The sequence below is a fragment of the Ctenocephalides felis genome, unplaced genomic scaffold (assembly GCF_003426905.1).
Source record: "Ctenocephalides felis isolate EL2017-DRISC unplaced genomic scaffold, ASM342690v1 CF-g0.4_SCAFFOLD_01492, whole genome shotgun sequence".
In the NCBI taxonomy this organism is placed as follows: domain Eukaryota; kingdom Metazoa; phylum Arthropoda; class Insecta; order Siphonaptera; family Pulicidae; genus Ctenocephalides; species Ctenocephalides felis.
In genome coordinates this window covers 18,090,781-18,108,596 of record NW_020537646.1, presented here as the reverse complement: position 1 = coordinate 18,108,596, position 17,816 = coordinate 18,090,781, and the positions used below count along the sequence as shown (strand labels likewise).

Sequence of the window (17,816 nt, the reverse complement as noted above, 5' to 3'; positions counted from 1 at the left end):
AGATTTTTTATTTGTTATTTCCACATTTAATTACATTTTAAATATATACTAAAAATTCATGATATCTAATTAATTGGTAGTTTGCCAGCCATTACCCTAATTTTATTTAGTCTTTAATTTTATTAATTTCGTTTGGAAATTAATTGCAAAGAACATTTAAATACAAATCTAAATCCATTTAAAAAGAAATATTGTGAAATTCCAGGGAAATAAAATTTGTAGTCTTTAACGGCGCCAAAAACTTTTGCTTATGCAACGGCGTGAAATAGTAGACAGATGGCGGACTCGATTCTGAGGTACGTGCTGGGAATAAATTTGCCTGTATTTATCAATTGGGATTCCTTTTAGGAAAAAGATAGCTATAGACAAGAAGCTGGAAGGAATTGCCAGAATAAAATGGAGATAGGTAAGGAAAAGAAGCACATAAATCCAAGAAGTGGTGAAAACCATTTTACAATGACTTCTTTGTGTCTGCTTAAAGATGACTTCAAAGAAAAATAAAAGATTTGAAACTACTAGGAAGCAAAAGAACTTTGGCGGCGTCCATTACTCACTTGATCGACTTTTTAAGAATTTTTGGACCCCCCTTCTCCTTGGTGATACGTGGTAATATTCAAAATTAACACCCCTCCCCCACCAAACAACGCGTGTATTTTTAGTTACGTGAAAAAATTGGATTTAAAAAAAAATCAGGTGAAAAATAAATAAACGTGATATTTACTATACCCCTCTCTCCCTCGCGTGATATTTCGTGATTTTTTGTCAAACCCCCCCCTTCCCCAAAAAATCTCACGCGATTAATGGACGCCACCTTTGGTCTAGGCAGTCGTGGAATGAAATGCAGAGGCACAATCCAATCATAATTAGAATAATATTCATAAAAACGGAGTTGTTAAAATGACCAAAAACATGGTTCTCCAATATCCACACCCCTATATTTAAGTAGTATACTGATGAAAAAGATGTCCTTATATTTGTACTAGAATAAATAAAAATATATCAGCGTGTCTAAATGCTAAAAGCTTTGGTCTTGCGACTACAGATTTCAGGTACCAATCTCTGCTTAGGCAGTTTGATATCAATTCGAGAAATTTAGATTTATATGAGATTCAAAGGAAATTTTTTCTTTCAGAACAGAAATATCTATATTATATATCATATCACTATTAGAAATATCGCCTATTTATTTAAGTTCTAAATATGATTTCAACAACTTAATTCTCTGCATTTTGTTGAATAGCCAACATGACTATTCTTATGTGTGCCATGGGCTTTTGATGGGACTAGAAATTAGATATTTCTAATAGTAATTTGATATATAATATATATTTTGTCAATGCCACAAAAGGCCAGTTTCACTTGAAATCATAGTTAGATCTCAATCTCGAAAATTTATAACAATCTGGCGAAGGCACATTAAAAGCATATGACAGACATTAATAATAGTCATGGTTGCAGTTCAACAAAACGCAGAAAACTAAGTTGTTGAACTTGCCAAAATCGTAAAACGTACTTCACCAGAAAGATTTTTAGATTTCACAGTTTTGCTTATATTATTTCACCCAATCCTTGTACTACTGTTACCAAGTCGAAAGTTAGGCTGCTGAAGATGATGACTGTTGAACGAGAAAAAGATTTCGTATTCACGGTCACGAATTTGCAAGTCGATTGAGTTGGGCGCTTTTGCGGACTTTGATAGATCTCGAATTGACGATTCTTATCATTAAAGATAAATTAAGAAAAAGTGAAATTGAAAATGTCTTTATAAAGGAATCCTTGATTCAGAGATGTAATTTGAGAGTTAAATGAATTTCTGGTTATACAGCAGGATTGAGATTGAGAGTATATTAATTATTGTTAGACGTAAAACGCTGTCGAATTTTTGTAATAAAATTTATTAATTTATTTTACTATAAAACATTCTTCATAATACAATATTGCAAGTATTATGACGAATTCATATTCTCAGTGTCATATATAATAAATCGGGTCGAGATAAACGTCTGGCATCCAGAACGCAAGAAACATTTATATGTCACAAGCAATATTGCTTGATCTCAGATGATCCAAGCTATAAAAGCGAACACGCGTATGTGAAAAATTTTCATATCTTTCGCGTTCTTGACACATGACGGGGATAAATTTCTCTAAATGATATTTTTTGTACGCATAGGATTACGCACGTCTTCAGATTATAATTCGCAATATTAATAGCCACACGTGAATCAGAAGACATGGATAAAACCATGATAAAACCTAAACCAGCAGGTGAGTGTAGCACCTGCTGATTTAGAATGAACAATTTGCTACGAATTGTCTTGTGAGGTCGATACAAATTATCAACAAACAACATTTAATGAGAATTAAAATTCATTTCATTATTAATGAATTTGTTTTTTTGTTTGATGAATAATTACATATGTATGCCAGAAATGTCAAAAAATATATTCAAAAATATACCTTCATCGGATTTTTTTTAATGCTGATCCTGACATGGTTACTAAGTCCAAAGCACCTCGAGAAATGATTTCAATAAAATATAACATAGGGTAGGGCTGGGCATAAAGGTCCAATTTGACTTTGAGCAATTAAATTGTAAAATGCAAAGCAAATTGTACATCACAACGAATACCACAATTAAATTATTATTTGACCATGTTTATTAAAAATGCCAGCTTATAATATTTTCAAAAATTTATCACCTGGTCCTTTTTACACCATAGGCGGAATAAAATGGGGTGACCAGCGAACAAACAAGTCCCATGTCTTAATTTAAATTCAAAGGGAATTTATTCAAATAATAGCTCCTTTATTCAACCAATGCAATATATAAATTCTGTGAGCACATTTTTGATAACACTGTATATAACCTTGATCTGGTAGTTTGTAAGAACTATTCAGCAGCATATTTGAAATACCTATATATTTGAATTAATTCCTGCAAAATTGATTTTCTTAACTAAATAACTATTTTATTAGCAATTTTTTTTGTTTATACCTTAGCCAGAGTAATGTTCAGTTGGTCCTTTTCATGCCACTCAGAAAAACTTTTATAGAGGTCATGTAAAAAACTGTTTAATCTAACTCAAAATTAACAATACATCTTATAAACAATTAAATGACGTATGTTTAAAAATTATATTAAGGTCTCGTATTCTAAACAGCAGTACTCACGAACCCAGAAACAACAAATAAAAATAGTTTTGTCATGGATTTTCTAACATTGCCGTTTTTCTTGTTATACCGATGTCGTAAAAATAAAGGCGATGGCTGGTTATACATTATTTTTTCCCTCTACTGTAAAATTTAGTTTTTAAAATATCTTCCAATCGTATTAAGGGGGTCTCCTATGTGATGGGTTGAAAAAATCGATTTTTTTTTTCATAAATTGCTCCCTTAACATGTCTAGAATACGGTAGTAAAGCGATTTTAGAAAATTCGAAGTCGTTTTAAAGATACAGCAGGTAAAAGAAAGAGCGGTTCTTAATAGTTTTTAACGGACTTGAAACTTTAAACGCGTTTTTCTCAAAACTGTGCTTTTCAAACTTTCCTCCATTGTATCTCAGAAACGGCTGGACCGAATTACTTGAAATTTACAGGGCGCACTCAATATATTCGATTATAGCAAAAAAACAAAGAAAAACGCCTAATTTGCAACTTTTATTTCAAATGTCTATCAAAAATCAAATTTCTTTATATTCATTTGATTATAGGTCATTCCGTGCTTTTAAGCCTACAAATTAAAACGCCGTTTATTTTTTTTTTTTTTCAGATAAGCTGATCAGCCGGAATCATGGAGGAAGTGGGAGCTCGTTTTTTCGAGGCGGGGGTGTCCAAAGCGCTGTAACTCTAGTTTTACTGAATATTTTTAGCTGAAATTTTATATTTATACTGTCCAAATATGTGTTAATAAATGATAAAAAACATGAAGCTCAAAATATTTACTGGTCGTAGAAAAATAATCCTAAAATATCCCTAAAAAACAGGCCGTCACATAGGAAGACCCCCTTAATAAAACACATTATAAATTAGGCTAAAATAAAGTAGTTCACTACATGAAGTGTTTTGAATTTTATACCCACTAAGGATTAAGACTTAATCATTAAGTACTCCCGACCTACACATTTTCCTAAGTCTGTAATAAATCCAGTCTTAAGTCAGAAACAACAAACTTATAGATCAATATAACAAAAGACGTGTTCATATCTCAAGAAACATCAACATGTATCTCTCGAAATGCAAAGCCTTTCCTTGAAGTTGTTCTTGTTCGCGGAGGCAGGTAATGCACAATTCCTTCTATAACACAAGAGCGAACTCTGAAGTGCGTGGTAATAACAAAAGTACAGGGAGAAAACAATTCGAAATTCACAAAGTGTTCTTCTCACTAAGGTGGTTCCTTGTTCATCCAAAGTCTCTTTTAGTATGTCGTGTCGCGAAAATTGCGAGTTATGTGTTTAAGTTTTAATTACGCCGAGGAATATGGAAGTTCATATATGCGAAATAACAAATCATCTCGGATTACTCTGGCTTCTGGAAAGATACTTGAAGTTTGAAGTTTGGTAATAATCATTTGTTTAATTTACCTCGTTTTAATTATTTTACACATTAATGTACTCCTATATTATTAATTTAACTAGTGGTAAATGATTTTGTGCCTTAAGGCAAATTGCAGGAGCTTTCCTTACCTAAAATTAAATTTGTTGAAAAAAAATTAAATTTTTCTTTGAACTTTGAAAAAAAAAGTTTAAAATTTAAAATAAAAAAAGTATTTTGGAAATTTTGAATTTTTTTCAAAGCAATCTGGCTGCTGTAGCTGCATGGAGACATAATATCGAAGCGCGTAAGCGCCGCGTCGCAATCTAACGGACAAACAATGTTACGAAACCTATAGAAATGTAAATAAAATTTATTCTTATTATTAAATCTGATAATTTATTGTGCATATGTGTAATGATGGTCTAATGGTCTTTTAGGTCTTTTTTTACTAGGTCTACGAAACCGCTAGACCTGCCTTTCGATCAGTTCTTCATTTTGGCAATACGAGTAAAATGTTTTTTGAATCATTAAAATCGGACGCTCCGTTCTCTTACAAAATGAGCTACCGTCTTTGGCATTTTTTGTCACGTATCTTTCAAACAGCCAGACCTGCTTTATCCAAAAACTAATCAGCACGTCTGCTTATCAATAGGAATCGAATGTTTTTTTAATCATTAAAATCGGTTGAGCCGTGTTCCCAAAATTGACGACGAAATTTTAATTTACCTTTAATCATAAACTATACCGGAATTTTGTAATTATAAATATTCACCGAAGTTTGGAACGATAAATCATGACAAAATATAAAGTTCTATTGTAACAACACTAAAATATGCAAAATTTTAATTCCTATTAATATATACATATGGGCTAACTTTTACTCTAGGATTGAAAATATAACAAACGATTTATGTTGATATAATTGATCATTTTTTTAACATAGGAGAGGTAACAGGTATTAGGGTATCAGCTATTAATCAAAGTATGATTTATAACAAAATATGATAATTTATGTAGAACATTATATTATTTTTTGCTCACATAATTTAAAATACAATATATAAAATACTTATTTATTACTATATGGTATAGTTTATGTATGATAATTTTAGAAATATTCATTCTGTCTTCAAATAATGACTCAATTAGTAAAAGTAAAATGAATAATTGCAGTATTTTATTGAAATCTCTAAGCTTTAACGACTTAACTAATATGTTTATTAAAAACTGTTTTGTACTTATTAAAGTAATACCTCATTACAAACCATCCCCTTTATATTGGTTTAACAATAAATGTCGCATGACTAAAAATAATTTCAGCAAACCGTACTTGGCAACAATATTGCTTAATTAGAATACGTCGACATAATTATTTTTCTCTATTTTTCCAGAACAACGTGTGTTTTACAAAATAGAGCAAATCGAGATAAGGCAATTACGGAACAACTGCAAACTCATGTTGTGTCATTACGGTGGAACTTTTCCCTTGGCACATGAACACGTGTGTCTGCGTTTATTCATCTTGGCTAGGGTTGTTTTCTTTAGGAGCACACGACACTGTGCGAAACTTGTCAAACTTAATTTAATATCAGATAGATAATGGTAAACGAACGATTATGTGATTTGATGTCTGATATTATTAGGAAAGGACCTTACGTTGAATGCACTTGAGGGGGTATTCTAGTGTGGAAATTCAAATAAATCGTTTTTGTCATGTTCATACAAAAAATGTTTTTTTCATGCTTTAGAAGCTTTTAACTATCAAGTATTAACAATTTTTAACAAGATGAAGAACTGATGAAATTTTTTGAAGGTTTCGGAGATCTAGTAAAAAAAGTTAAAAAAATGTCATTTGGCGGTCAAAAATGATCATTATAAATATGCACATCAAATTATAAGATATTTTATGGAGATTTTAACAATAAGTATAAATTTTGTTTGCATTCCTATCAGTTTTGTACCAATGTTCTATTTATCCTTCTATATTTTGTCTCTATGCAGTTAAAGCAGTACGACTGCTTTGAAAAAAAGTTCAAAATTTCCAAAATATTCTAAAATAAATTTTTCTTCAAAAAAAGTAAATTTTTGTCACAAATTCATAGTTTCTCAAAAATCTAATTTTTTTCAGAGTAATTTTTTTTTCAAAAATGTTAATCTTTTTAAAAAAAATAATTTTTGGTACGGAAAGTTCCAGCAATTTGCCTTAAGGCACGATGCCATGCGCCCCACTAGTTAAACTGTTTTTTCAATAAGATGTACACGATGGCTAGAGTTGTACTAACTAGGCCGATTCACTTGAAATTTCAGAGAATCTTGTTTATAGACTCTCCAGTATATACTAGCCTCATCCCCTTTATTTTAAAAAATCGAGAAACTCAAAAAAGTGGTAAGAACGTTTATTTTCACTAGGAAGTTTGCAGTCGTGTACACGATCACTTGTCAACTTTTTGGCCAACCCCCACTTCCAACACTACTAATTTTTAATTTTTTTAACTTTTTTATTTATTTTTTTTTGTACTTTTGTAATGTTGATAAATATATTATGAAAAAAAATAATAGTAAAATTGTTCGCTTTTTTGTTTACGATGATTTAAAAATTCATGCCTCTACAATAAAATAAACCTTTATTTTTAGTCATTTTTGTCCTTTTTATCCATTTACTAGATTATACATATGTACGTTCCATTTTAAAATATGCGGCTAATATCTTTTGACCATAGCAGTTTTTTTTGAAATTTTCAAAAAAAAATTAATTTATCTTTTATGTGCTATTTTGTGACATGTGTTTTGAGTTTTTTCACAAGGTTGTTCACGTAATAATTGCTAGCCATAATATTACTAAGTCATGCGCATTAATATACTTTCAATTTTCACAAAAGTAGAAAAATATAATTTTATAATGTGAAATAGAATGCTCTTTTCATTTATCATCACTCTGTATATTCTAATGAAAACAAATTTCTCCTTTAGGTAATCTCCTCTTGTCTTGTACATACATAGTACAACCTACTTGATTCATTTAACCCTTTCCACTCGGATGCCGAGTACATATTACATATTAATCTCGCAATTCACGAGTGGAAAGGGTTAACATGAGTTGTTTTATCATAATCAATTGTTTTATGATGAATATAAAAAACATATTGTGATCACACAATAAAATTTATATCACTTACAATTTTGTCTTTTTTTCTTGAATCATTTACGATTACCATTTTACTCGCAATATTTATATAACTCCGTGTAATCCTTAAAATCGTTTTTCTGTTGTCTAAACGTCTGTTACACCTACTGTTTTCTTTCAAATTTATATGCATGAAAAACAGTTTTGCTTTTAAATTACGCCAACCTTCCAGACGTCTGACTTGTCACACGATATGCCTATGTTTCTGAAGGTATATGCGACTACATAATGCCAATGACTTCAAAGGAAAATTGTTCATAAATAGGGCAAATTTATTTTTGTATCAAGTAACATTTTGTCTTTTATCAGAACGAAACCTTACAACTTGCTATATTTATAAAAAATTCTTGTTGTAGATAAAAATATCAGAAGTATTCTGTTACTTCACGTAGAATCTTTTCAACAAAATGTAATGTGAAGTATCAACGTAGAAGCCAAGCAAACTCTTCTTGCGTAGGAAAATTCTGAAAATAGGTGTAAATACTATCTGCTTTGTATTCTTTGAGATATTCTTTGAGACAGCAATTAGAACCTAAGAGTGAGAACCCGATAGATGTTGTCGTAATTAGACCCAATACTAGTTAGTTCTACAGATGGCAACCCAAACAGTTGTCCCATCTCTGTGTGTTGAATTATTATTAAAAATTCTATAATAGGGCAAATATCTGTTGATGCACCAATGCCAAATGAGGGGGCTGTTTTCACTTGGAAACATATTAGTATCTATATTTCCAAGTGAAAACTGATGTCACTACTCCTGACATTTAGGCTGCTCGAAACAGGATCGAATCCTGGACTACTGATAAGAGTCTAGTCGTTCTAACCACTTTCCAACGAGCGAGCCCACATTGAGACACTATTTCAGAATCCTTTATCTATTGTTGATGTAATTTTTCCCATATTAAGAGTATGTTTCAAATTTCCTACGCCTTCGCATCAGTCTTCTCTATGATCACTCATCAGACAGAAGATTTCTGAATTATATTCTACCACAAAATATTAATAAGCAAGCAAAAGCCGTTTCTATATATAGATTTACAAAGAGATGGAAAACAAATATTAGTTTTTTTTTTTTTTTTTTTTTTGTTACAATTTATTTTTGTTAATCAAGACTTTAATGTCTTATTTACAAAATTGATATGAGCAACAAAAAATACAAAAATACAAAAAAATGAACAAATATTAGTGTAACATAAATTAAATTGTACGTCGAGTTTTTGGTAACAAAAGTCCATTCAAATTATTCAGGTATAATGAGCTCGTTTAGAATTCGAAGATAATATAATTATATATTAAATAATGTATAACTAATTATATATCAAACAATGGTACTAGTCTAATAGTAACTGGTAAAACATTATTTTGTGGAAATATTTGTTTATGGAAAAATCCATAATTTTTGAGCTTGATATTATATACCAAAAATTACATAGTGGGGTGAGCAAATTAATCAATACGCATATAAGTTGAATTATAAAAATTCATTAAAGTTTAGAATTTACTCGCAAGACTGAGCGTTTCTAATCAGCTACTGATTACAGTTGACGCCCATTCAATTGAATGACAACTCGATTCAAAGCAAAATGCCTTAAATTGAAAAAGTTTATCAATATTTTAGCCAATTAGTAGAAAATTATGATATTTTTCTCTCTGTATTAAAAGTTCTACTTTGATTTCTATTTATTGAAAAAGAACCAAATAAAAAAGCCTACAAGTTGTAAATTATTTACGGCTAAAAATATTTTGTTAAGCTTAAAAATTGCCCATTAAATTATATTAAAAAGTCAGTTACCAAAATCCAACCATTAATTAATTAATTAAACCTAAACAGGAGATACAAACATGTACAAAATAATGTCGGTGTTATTCAGTGATGCGAGGCTTTGTAAATATGCCCTAATTGGAAATAACAAATACTATATATAATATAGTCATATTATATAATTTTATATAATAATATGTATATAAATTTCAATTATTATATCAAGCTCACACAGCGAAGTAATATAAAAATGTTCGTGCTTTGGTTGAATATTGAAGATTGACCAAAAATAATATTTGGTACGAATTGAAAAACTGATCTCACAGTAACATATATGATATTATTTTAATTATATATTATATATATATATATATATATATATATATATTATTTATATAATATTAAATAATTCATATATTTCATATAACAATATATTTAGTGTAAAATTATTATGGTTCCAAAATGTCACTTTGAATTTCAAATATTATATAACAAATTGATTACGCAAGAGATAATCATGAGTCTAATAATTATTTATAACTGTCCTGTTGCTTTGATCAGAATTATAATCGTTTACGTATTCCGATTGCAATTAGTATTGAATCTACATGGCATGTACCGACAGTTGTATCCATGTACTATTAATTGCGGTATATTATAAGTGCTTTAAACTGTATTTATGGTTACAGACGCTTTGTAATATGTAGTACCAAATACACAGGTGCAATGAAATGATTTGCAATTTGAATAAATAGTGTATCATTAAATTTATTTTCAGATACTAACAATTACAGTTTTGCTCTCTAATAAAATATTTTACTCTACCACCCAATTAAAATATCTATAATTAACTTCGTGTAGGATTCAAAAATCGAAAACAAAATTTTTATATATATTTACGTTTCAAAGGTTTCTGAACATTTTAGCATACCTTGGATAAAATGGATATAGGTGTATGTATTTGTATGTGCGGATATTTGAATGATTCAAAAAACATTTCACTTGTATTGACCAAATGAAGAATTTATTAAATTTTTGGGAAAGCCGATTCAGTGGGGTCCGAGATACAGAAAAAAACTTAGAAAAATATTCTTTGGCGGGCAAAAATGATCATTAACAAATGGTTATAAAATTATCAGATATTTTATAGAGATTTGCAAAATGAGTGCTGATTTTCTTTGAGTTATGTAACATAAATTCTAGTTTACTTCGAAATTTTTACATTGTTTTTTCAAAATTTTCAGAAATATACAAAGTTTCAAACTTTAAATGCAAATTTTAAATTCACAATGCACTTTGAAAATGTATATTCCATATGCGTATTCCATAATCGTAAGAAAAATATCATCAGATGGATTTGTTCGGCATCTCTTGTTAATGTAAACATTCTTAAGTGTCTTATGCAATAAGATATTTGCTATACCATAAATGAGCGGTAAAATATATAGTATTTTTTGAAAATATTTAAAACAATTGCTATTAATCATTGATATTTATGGTTACTGATTTTTCACATCGGAAATTTAATTCTAGTAGTTCAAGCAATTTGACTTTAGGCACGATGGCATGCACCACTAGTTGGAGGTCAAATTGGACATTTAGGGCCGGCCCTATATTCAGCTATTCAAGAATGTACTAAACTCAAGATTTCAAACTAGACTCATAACTTAAAATTATTTAGTTTAAAAGACATTACTTTTGAAAACCTAGTTATATATTATATATATATATAAGTCGGGTTTTCCTTCCTCACGATTTAACTCCAGAACGCACGAACCGATTTCGACAATTTTGCATTCGTTGGAAAGGTCTCGGGCTCCGCAAGTTTTATAGCTAAAATTAGTGGTGCATGGCATCGTGCCCTAATGCAAGTTGCTGGAACTTCACGCACTGTATTTAAAAATTCGAGTAGTGACATTAGTGAGAATTATCAGAATTATGCTTGGTTAAGACAACGAGCAATTCTTGCCGCCAAGAAATATGATGTACACGCACTGAATTTCACCATTTAATCAAAAATTGCTGGCGATTTGGTGACATACCAATGATTCCGACTGGTCTTCCGTTTGACTTCAAACGATTGCAATTTCCAGTTCGCCTTGCGTTTGCAATGAAAATTAACAAAACAAGTCGCAAGGCCAATCGCGTTGTGTTTGCGGGATAAATTTCAAATAGATTATTTATAAAATCAGTGTTTTTCACATGGGCAGTTATACGTTGCCTGTTCACGAGTTAGAAAAACCATCCGCTTTGCTTGTGTTAACGCCAGACCAAAAAACAAAAAATGTGGTTTACCAAAGAGCACTTCAATGAAACGGATAATTTGCGGATTCACTTTCATTTACTTAGAGAAGTTCAACTAAAAAACACTTCATTTTTGTAATCGAAATAAATTCATTACTGTTGTGTAATAAAATCAAATTTTTCCTTTTCAAATATAAAACAAACAAAAAATTTCGTCATCTTTCTCACGAAACCATCTGGTGGCGAAACGGAGTTCGTCGGGTTTGCTAGTTTATTTATATATGTGCGTGTGCTTGTATGTGGGCGTGCAGAATTCAGAATTAATAACGTTAAAATAAGACCCATTTTGAATTATCGATCCTGATACTTGTTCACACGCAATATAAACGCATGTTGTAAATACGTTTTGGATTTCACCGTCAAAAATAACGTTTATAGCTATATTTTATAAAAAAAATAATTGGCTTGGCTAGTTTCTTTTAACAAACAAATACAACCCTTAATATAAATCAACATTTTACTAATTCAAAAATACAACAACTTATTAGCGCCTCTCTTTCACCACCTTTTTTCAATTTCTACTGGTGTTATAATTAGAATTTCGCTCACCTTGCCGCATTGTCTGCATTTTCCTTTCTCCGTCCGCCGATGCACCCAGTGATGGTGCGTGCATGTCTGTTCACGGTATTGCCTGACCCCGACATCTCGGAAGGTCGGTTTGCATTGGAAACGCGCCCGTTCGTTGAGAGCGCTCAGGCAGCCTGCGTGCGCTATCACCTTGCACGCCGAACACTTCAACCGAGGTCCGTGCTTCTGCAATAATAAATAAATAGAAATGTAATTTAGGTATTAACAGGCTGGTAAATAGCTTTGAGAAATAGGTAAATCGATTTTAACGCGAAACAACACAAATATTTGTCGAGCGTTGTTTGGGAATTTCTAATCAAACTGTGTAGTCTTGAGGAATAGTTGTTGGAGTGGGTTGGAATTTACTTAACACTTTATCGATTGCTGGCATAATTGAATGGGTTTATCGATTACCACGGCTTATCGGTCATTAAAGTGGCACTTACGAAATGGGTGTCAAAACCATGAGCGCTGGATGGGACGTTAAATATAACTAGCAAGGGGTACAAATTAATGAACAAGTTTTTGATCTTCTGTAAACTTGCCTATTAGTTATTACTGATAATAGGTCCCAGAATTTCTCATTGATAGAACTATGTAAAGTATAGCGGGACATAAAAATCCACGAGTAAAAAGTCTAACACCATTATTTCAAAAACAAGAAAATTATAAAAAAATAACGATGTGGGTAACCAGCCATCACCTAAATTCTTACGATGTCGCAATCAGAAAGCGAAAAGCATTGTATCAATATTCCAAACAAAAGTGCATTTTTTATTGGTAGCTTTTTTGGTTTTCAGCTCTTTCATTTAGTTTATGATAGCTAAATATAATTTTTAATCATACGCCATTCACATGTTTTTTAAGATCTATTGTTATTTTCAAGTTTGATTCAATTGCGTAAAAAGTCTAAGCTCTCTGTTGAAAATAAGTTGCTGCTATATAAATCAATTATTAAACCAATCTGGACCTACGGAAATGAGCTCTGGGGATGTGCTTACAAATCAAATAATAGCTATAATTCAGTCAAAAATTTTACGTACTATTCTTAATTATCCGTGGTACGTGACAAATTAAACTATTCACAGCGACCTCAACATGAAAACAGTGCAACTAACGTTCAAAGAATTCAAGGAAAAATATAAACGCAAATGACTTGGGGCAAAATTAGCAATCCAGCTTTCTGGCAAAAATAAACTTCTTTATAAAGTTAAATAGTACTATTAATATACGAAAATACAACAAATGATTAGAATTAGCGAATAAATTACAACGCACCTATTCCAATTAATAGTTACGTGAAAGCTAATACTAGACTATTCTAGTCTTGCTAATTTTGTAGCAAATAATATTTAATGTACCAAACACAAACAATATCAATTATTCATTCGTACGCCAGAGACTCTGGTTATATTTAATTATTAATACTTCAACAATATAGCTGAAAATGGATCATTCAAAGGTCAAGTTTAGTTTCTAATTAACTAAAGAGGACAGTGAAGAAAACGTTCGATGTTCATAAATAAATAAGTAATGATACGGAATACGATGCCAACATTGATTTCGACTACAACGTGGAAAATTCATTTCGTTCACAATCAAAGATCACAAAACATTGAGTAGTAGTTTCGGTAATTGCCAATCACACTGTGGGTATTGCCAAAATATCTTTCCTTTCAATAGTCGGACCTTTACGGTAGTTGATTTGTCAAGCCATTTCTTCCAGGTCCATTATATGTTTATATTGTATTTTGTTAATCAGCAAAAAACAGATAGGAGACAAATTGAATAAAGCCGAAAAACCAACTATCATGATAATAACGAGAAACTGTGAATATAATAATTTTTTACAAAACATTCCTGTTTCATTGCAGTTAATCACGATTTGTGTTTGTGATAAAAAGAGATTAATAAATCATTTTAATTTTTTTGGTTCAACTAATTATATTTATGTTCTTTTTTAAATGAATATAAAATTTTACTTTATTAAGAAATAGAAGTCAATAAATATTCACACTAAGACAGTTGCATCTATTAATATTCATATTATTTATCGACATAAACATTTTATTAAATTTATTCTTAATTTATTCGAAAAGGCCAATGGAAATAATTCACGCTACTAAAACCAAACGACCGAACAAAATTATTTAATAGATACATTTAACTATTTACAAAACAAATAACAATGAGTTTAGAGAACGTATTATATTTTTCATTATTAGTTTATTTACTTTATAAGCAAATACATTAGTCATTACAAAACGTTGAACGAGTTTATTTTACAATTTTTCAAAAATATATTTCATAATAACACAAAGCACAAAAGTACTATATTACAGTATTTTCCTTCAGTTTTAATACTCAAACGTCTCGAACGAAAAAAGCTCACGTGCTTTTAAAAGCTTCCGCCAAGATAAATCTTCTGGGTTCTTATAAAAGAATTAGAAAACGAATATATACAACACATGTATTTATTTATTATGCTCATTCTGATATAATGGCATTTTGGTAAACACAAATATTTGTGTAGGATCCAGGTATTTATTTGAAATAGATTTTATTGTGGGGAATTATGAGAGAATAAATGCGGAATAATAGGTATAAGGTATTATAATTCTAATATGTTGTCTTAAATAATAAAGTACTAAATATTGTAGAATTAGGTTCTGTCGCTAATATTTTCACTTATTTTTTAAAAAAAAATACTATATGGTATGTAAAACTTGTAATATTGCATCTTCAAAACGTTTTTTTTCTTCTCTCGTTAATAATTTTCATATATTATTCAAATATATTTCTGTACTATTATGCAAAATCACAATTGTTTATATAAATCATCACTAGTTAATTATCAAAATTGCTTAAAACAACACGCAAATATAACTTTTGCTGTCAATAAATAACAATTAATTAGTACCAAATTAGAGTAGATAAAACTTGATTAATTATATAATTCATGTCGATACTATGTATGAATTCATTTAAATCATGTATATACGAGATATATATATATATAATATATATATATACGATTAACTGAGAATATATAAACTTAAAAACAGTAAGAAAAACCTCAAAATGTTTTTTTTTATGTTACTATTTATTGTCGACGTTTTGACAACTATTTTACGTGGATGAAATTTAAAAAAAAATCTCGTTAAACTAGATAATATTGTCTGTAAAATGAACTACGATAAAGAAAAAAAAATCATAAATTGACAAAATGACGGCGTTTTTAAAAAAAAAAGTCGAATTTTACCCAAAATTTTGGTCGTTTTTAGACTGCCAAAATTCGATTTTTTATCCGATCAAAAAATCGATAGTTCATTTTACGGAGAACTATATATATAACATGTAAAAATTCATAGTGATCAGATCATTCGGTTTTGAGTAATCGCTGAAGCAAATTCGGAAAATGCTGTTTCGAGAAAAACGCGTTTAAAGATTAAATGATCGTTATACTATATATTATATATATATATATATATATATATATATACTCTTTAAATTGCTGTAACTCAAAAACTATTTAAGATATTAATTTAAAATTTTGGTATGTTATTTTTAAGGTATAACCTATTGAAATATGGAACAATTGAAAATTCGATTTTTTGAAAATTTCACACTAGTTGTGCCCCTTAAACAAAATTGCTATACTATAATAGTTCAATTATCCCACTGACCGTGCAGTCATTGTCAGCCAGGTAGCAGTAGTCCCCGGACACGGAAGTCGGCTGCCACATATGCTCCCCGCTCAGCGCAGCCTCGCCCAGTCCGGGGTGCTCCGGATGGCGCGACCCGTGCTGCCGTCCCGGAAGCTTTTCTGTAAAGGAGAGCATTGATTGGATGAGATATTGTAACAGGTTCGAGTCATAAATTTTAAAACAGTGCATTCTCAGTACAATATGAAAATAAATGGATCGAGATAAAAATATACAGAGAGAATAAAAGAAGATTTAGATTTATGGTTAAGTTTGAATGTAATAAGAAATATACGTGTATTGCCAAAATCGAGAGGAAGTATTATTTATCATAATAATACATGATCTTAAATTTCAAAATGATATCTAAATGCTAAAAGAATATATTAAAATTTAAATAATTATATATAAATAATTATTCTTTATTATGGTAAATGCACCGAAGGTACATACACTAATAATTTCCTAATCATATCTATTATTAACAGATAACATTATAAATAGGTAATTTTATTAAAAAATAAAATAAATTTATATATTATTACTTAACAAAAAAAATTCTTCATTTGTTTCCTTACATTATATTTAATACCTATATACTATCATGTATGTCATTGAAGATTGACTTCAGAAAAAAAATCATTCAAAAGGTTACACGAATGAAATTATGAGAATGAAATTTGTATGGTTAAATTTAATTTTGAAACCTCATATTTTAATTAAATATTTGTCAAATACTATTCTAAATAACTTTGAGTTAAATTATTTTAATATTTATCATATGATTATGTTGTATTCTCTTTAGGTTTGTTGTATGATTATGTTTGTTTGTTTATTTGCATCAGTTTACTTAAATATATTTAAAAAAATACAAGAAATTCAAATATAGTTGATAAATATTTAGAAGCAATTTTGCTAGCATTTGTGTTATATTTTCACTTTATAAATAAGTGTACATGAATTGATAAATGTGTATATTTTAGAGTTTAAATTAAGGAGTACATTTAATTTCTCACCAGTTTTCATTTAATGGCTATATATTATCATGCATTTAATGCGAAAATCATTCAAAAGCAATGCGGATGAAATTATAAGTTATAAATTATAATAATAATATAAATTATAATAATTATAATCTCAAAGTTTAATTTATAATGAATTCATACTTCACTTTATCTCTGCGTATTTAAAATAAAAGCTTGAGTTCCTGGTAATTTTTAGAGTATAATTAATTTTTGGTATAGTTACAAAGAAATAAATAAGGATAAATGCTTAGAAAAAGCACAATATAAATTGAAATTAATATTGATGTTATTGTACTAAATATTTACTTGAGTTCTTTTTGGAATCATTTTAATTCAGTATTTTCTCAGCAAAGCTTACTTGTTTGAAATTCAAGAATAAAAAGAATTTATATATATATATATATATATATACATATATATATATATCTTCTTATATATAAAAATAAAGCTCGGGATTATAATAGGTATGCTAAAACCCGAAAATGGCTGACCGATTTGGCCAGTTTTAGTCTTGAAAGGTTTGTGATAATCCAGAGCTTGTTGGAAAGGTGAAAAATTATTTCAAAATCTCGTTATTTAATATTTATTTAGAAAATTAGTAAATTTTAATGCAGAAATAGTTTCAACTTATTGAATTATTGTCATTTATGAAACTGTAGATTAATGTATTACTAATTCGCAAAACATTTTTATTATATCTGTCCTAAAATTTAAATTGAAGCTATAAAACTTAA

At 29.4% G+C, this 17,816-nt stretch overlaps 1 protein-coding gene across 1 annotated transcript in view; it reads right to left on the bottom strand.

Annotated features, from left to right (window-relative positions):
• The window catches only part of LOC113370952 (eye-specific diacylglycerol kinase-like), a 47,919-nt gene extending 30,510 nt beyond the window's left edge, over window positions 1-17,409 (bottom strand). Inside the window, 4 exon segments of the mRNA XM_026611618.1 lie at window positions 12,336-12,539; window positions 16,040-16,125; window positions 16,128-16,179; window positions 17,389-17,409. Of these exon segments, the coding sequence (XP_026467403.1) occupies window positions 12,336-12,539; window positions 16,040-16,125; window positions 16,128-16,179; window positions 17,389-17,409 (363 nt within the window).
• Window positions 17,410-17,816: the final 407 nt, after the last annotated feature.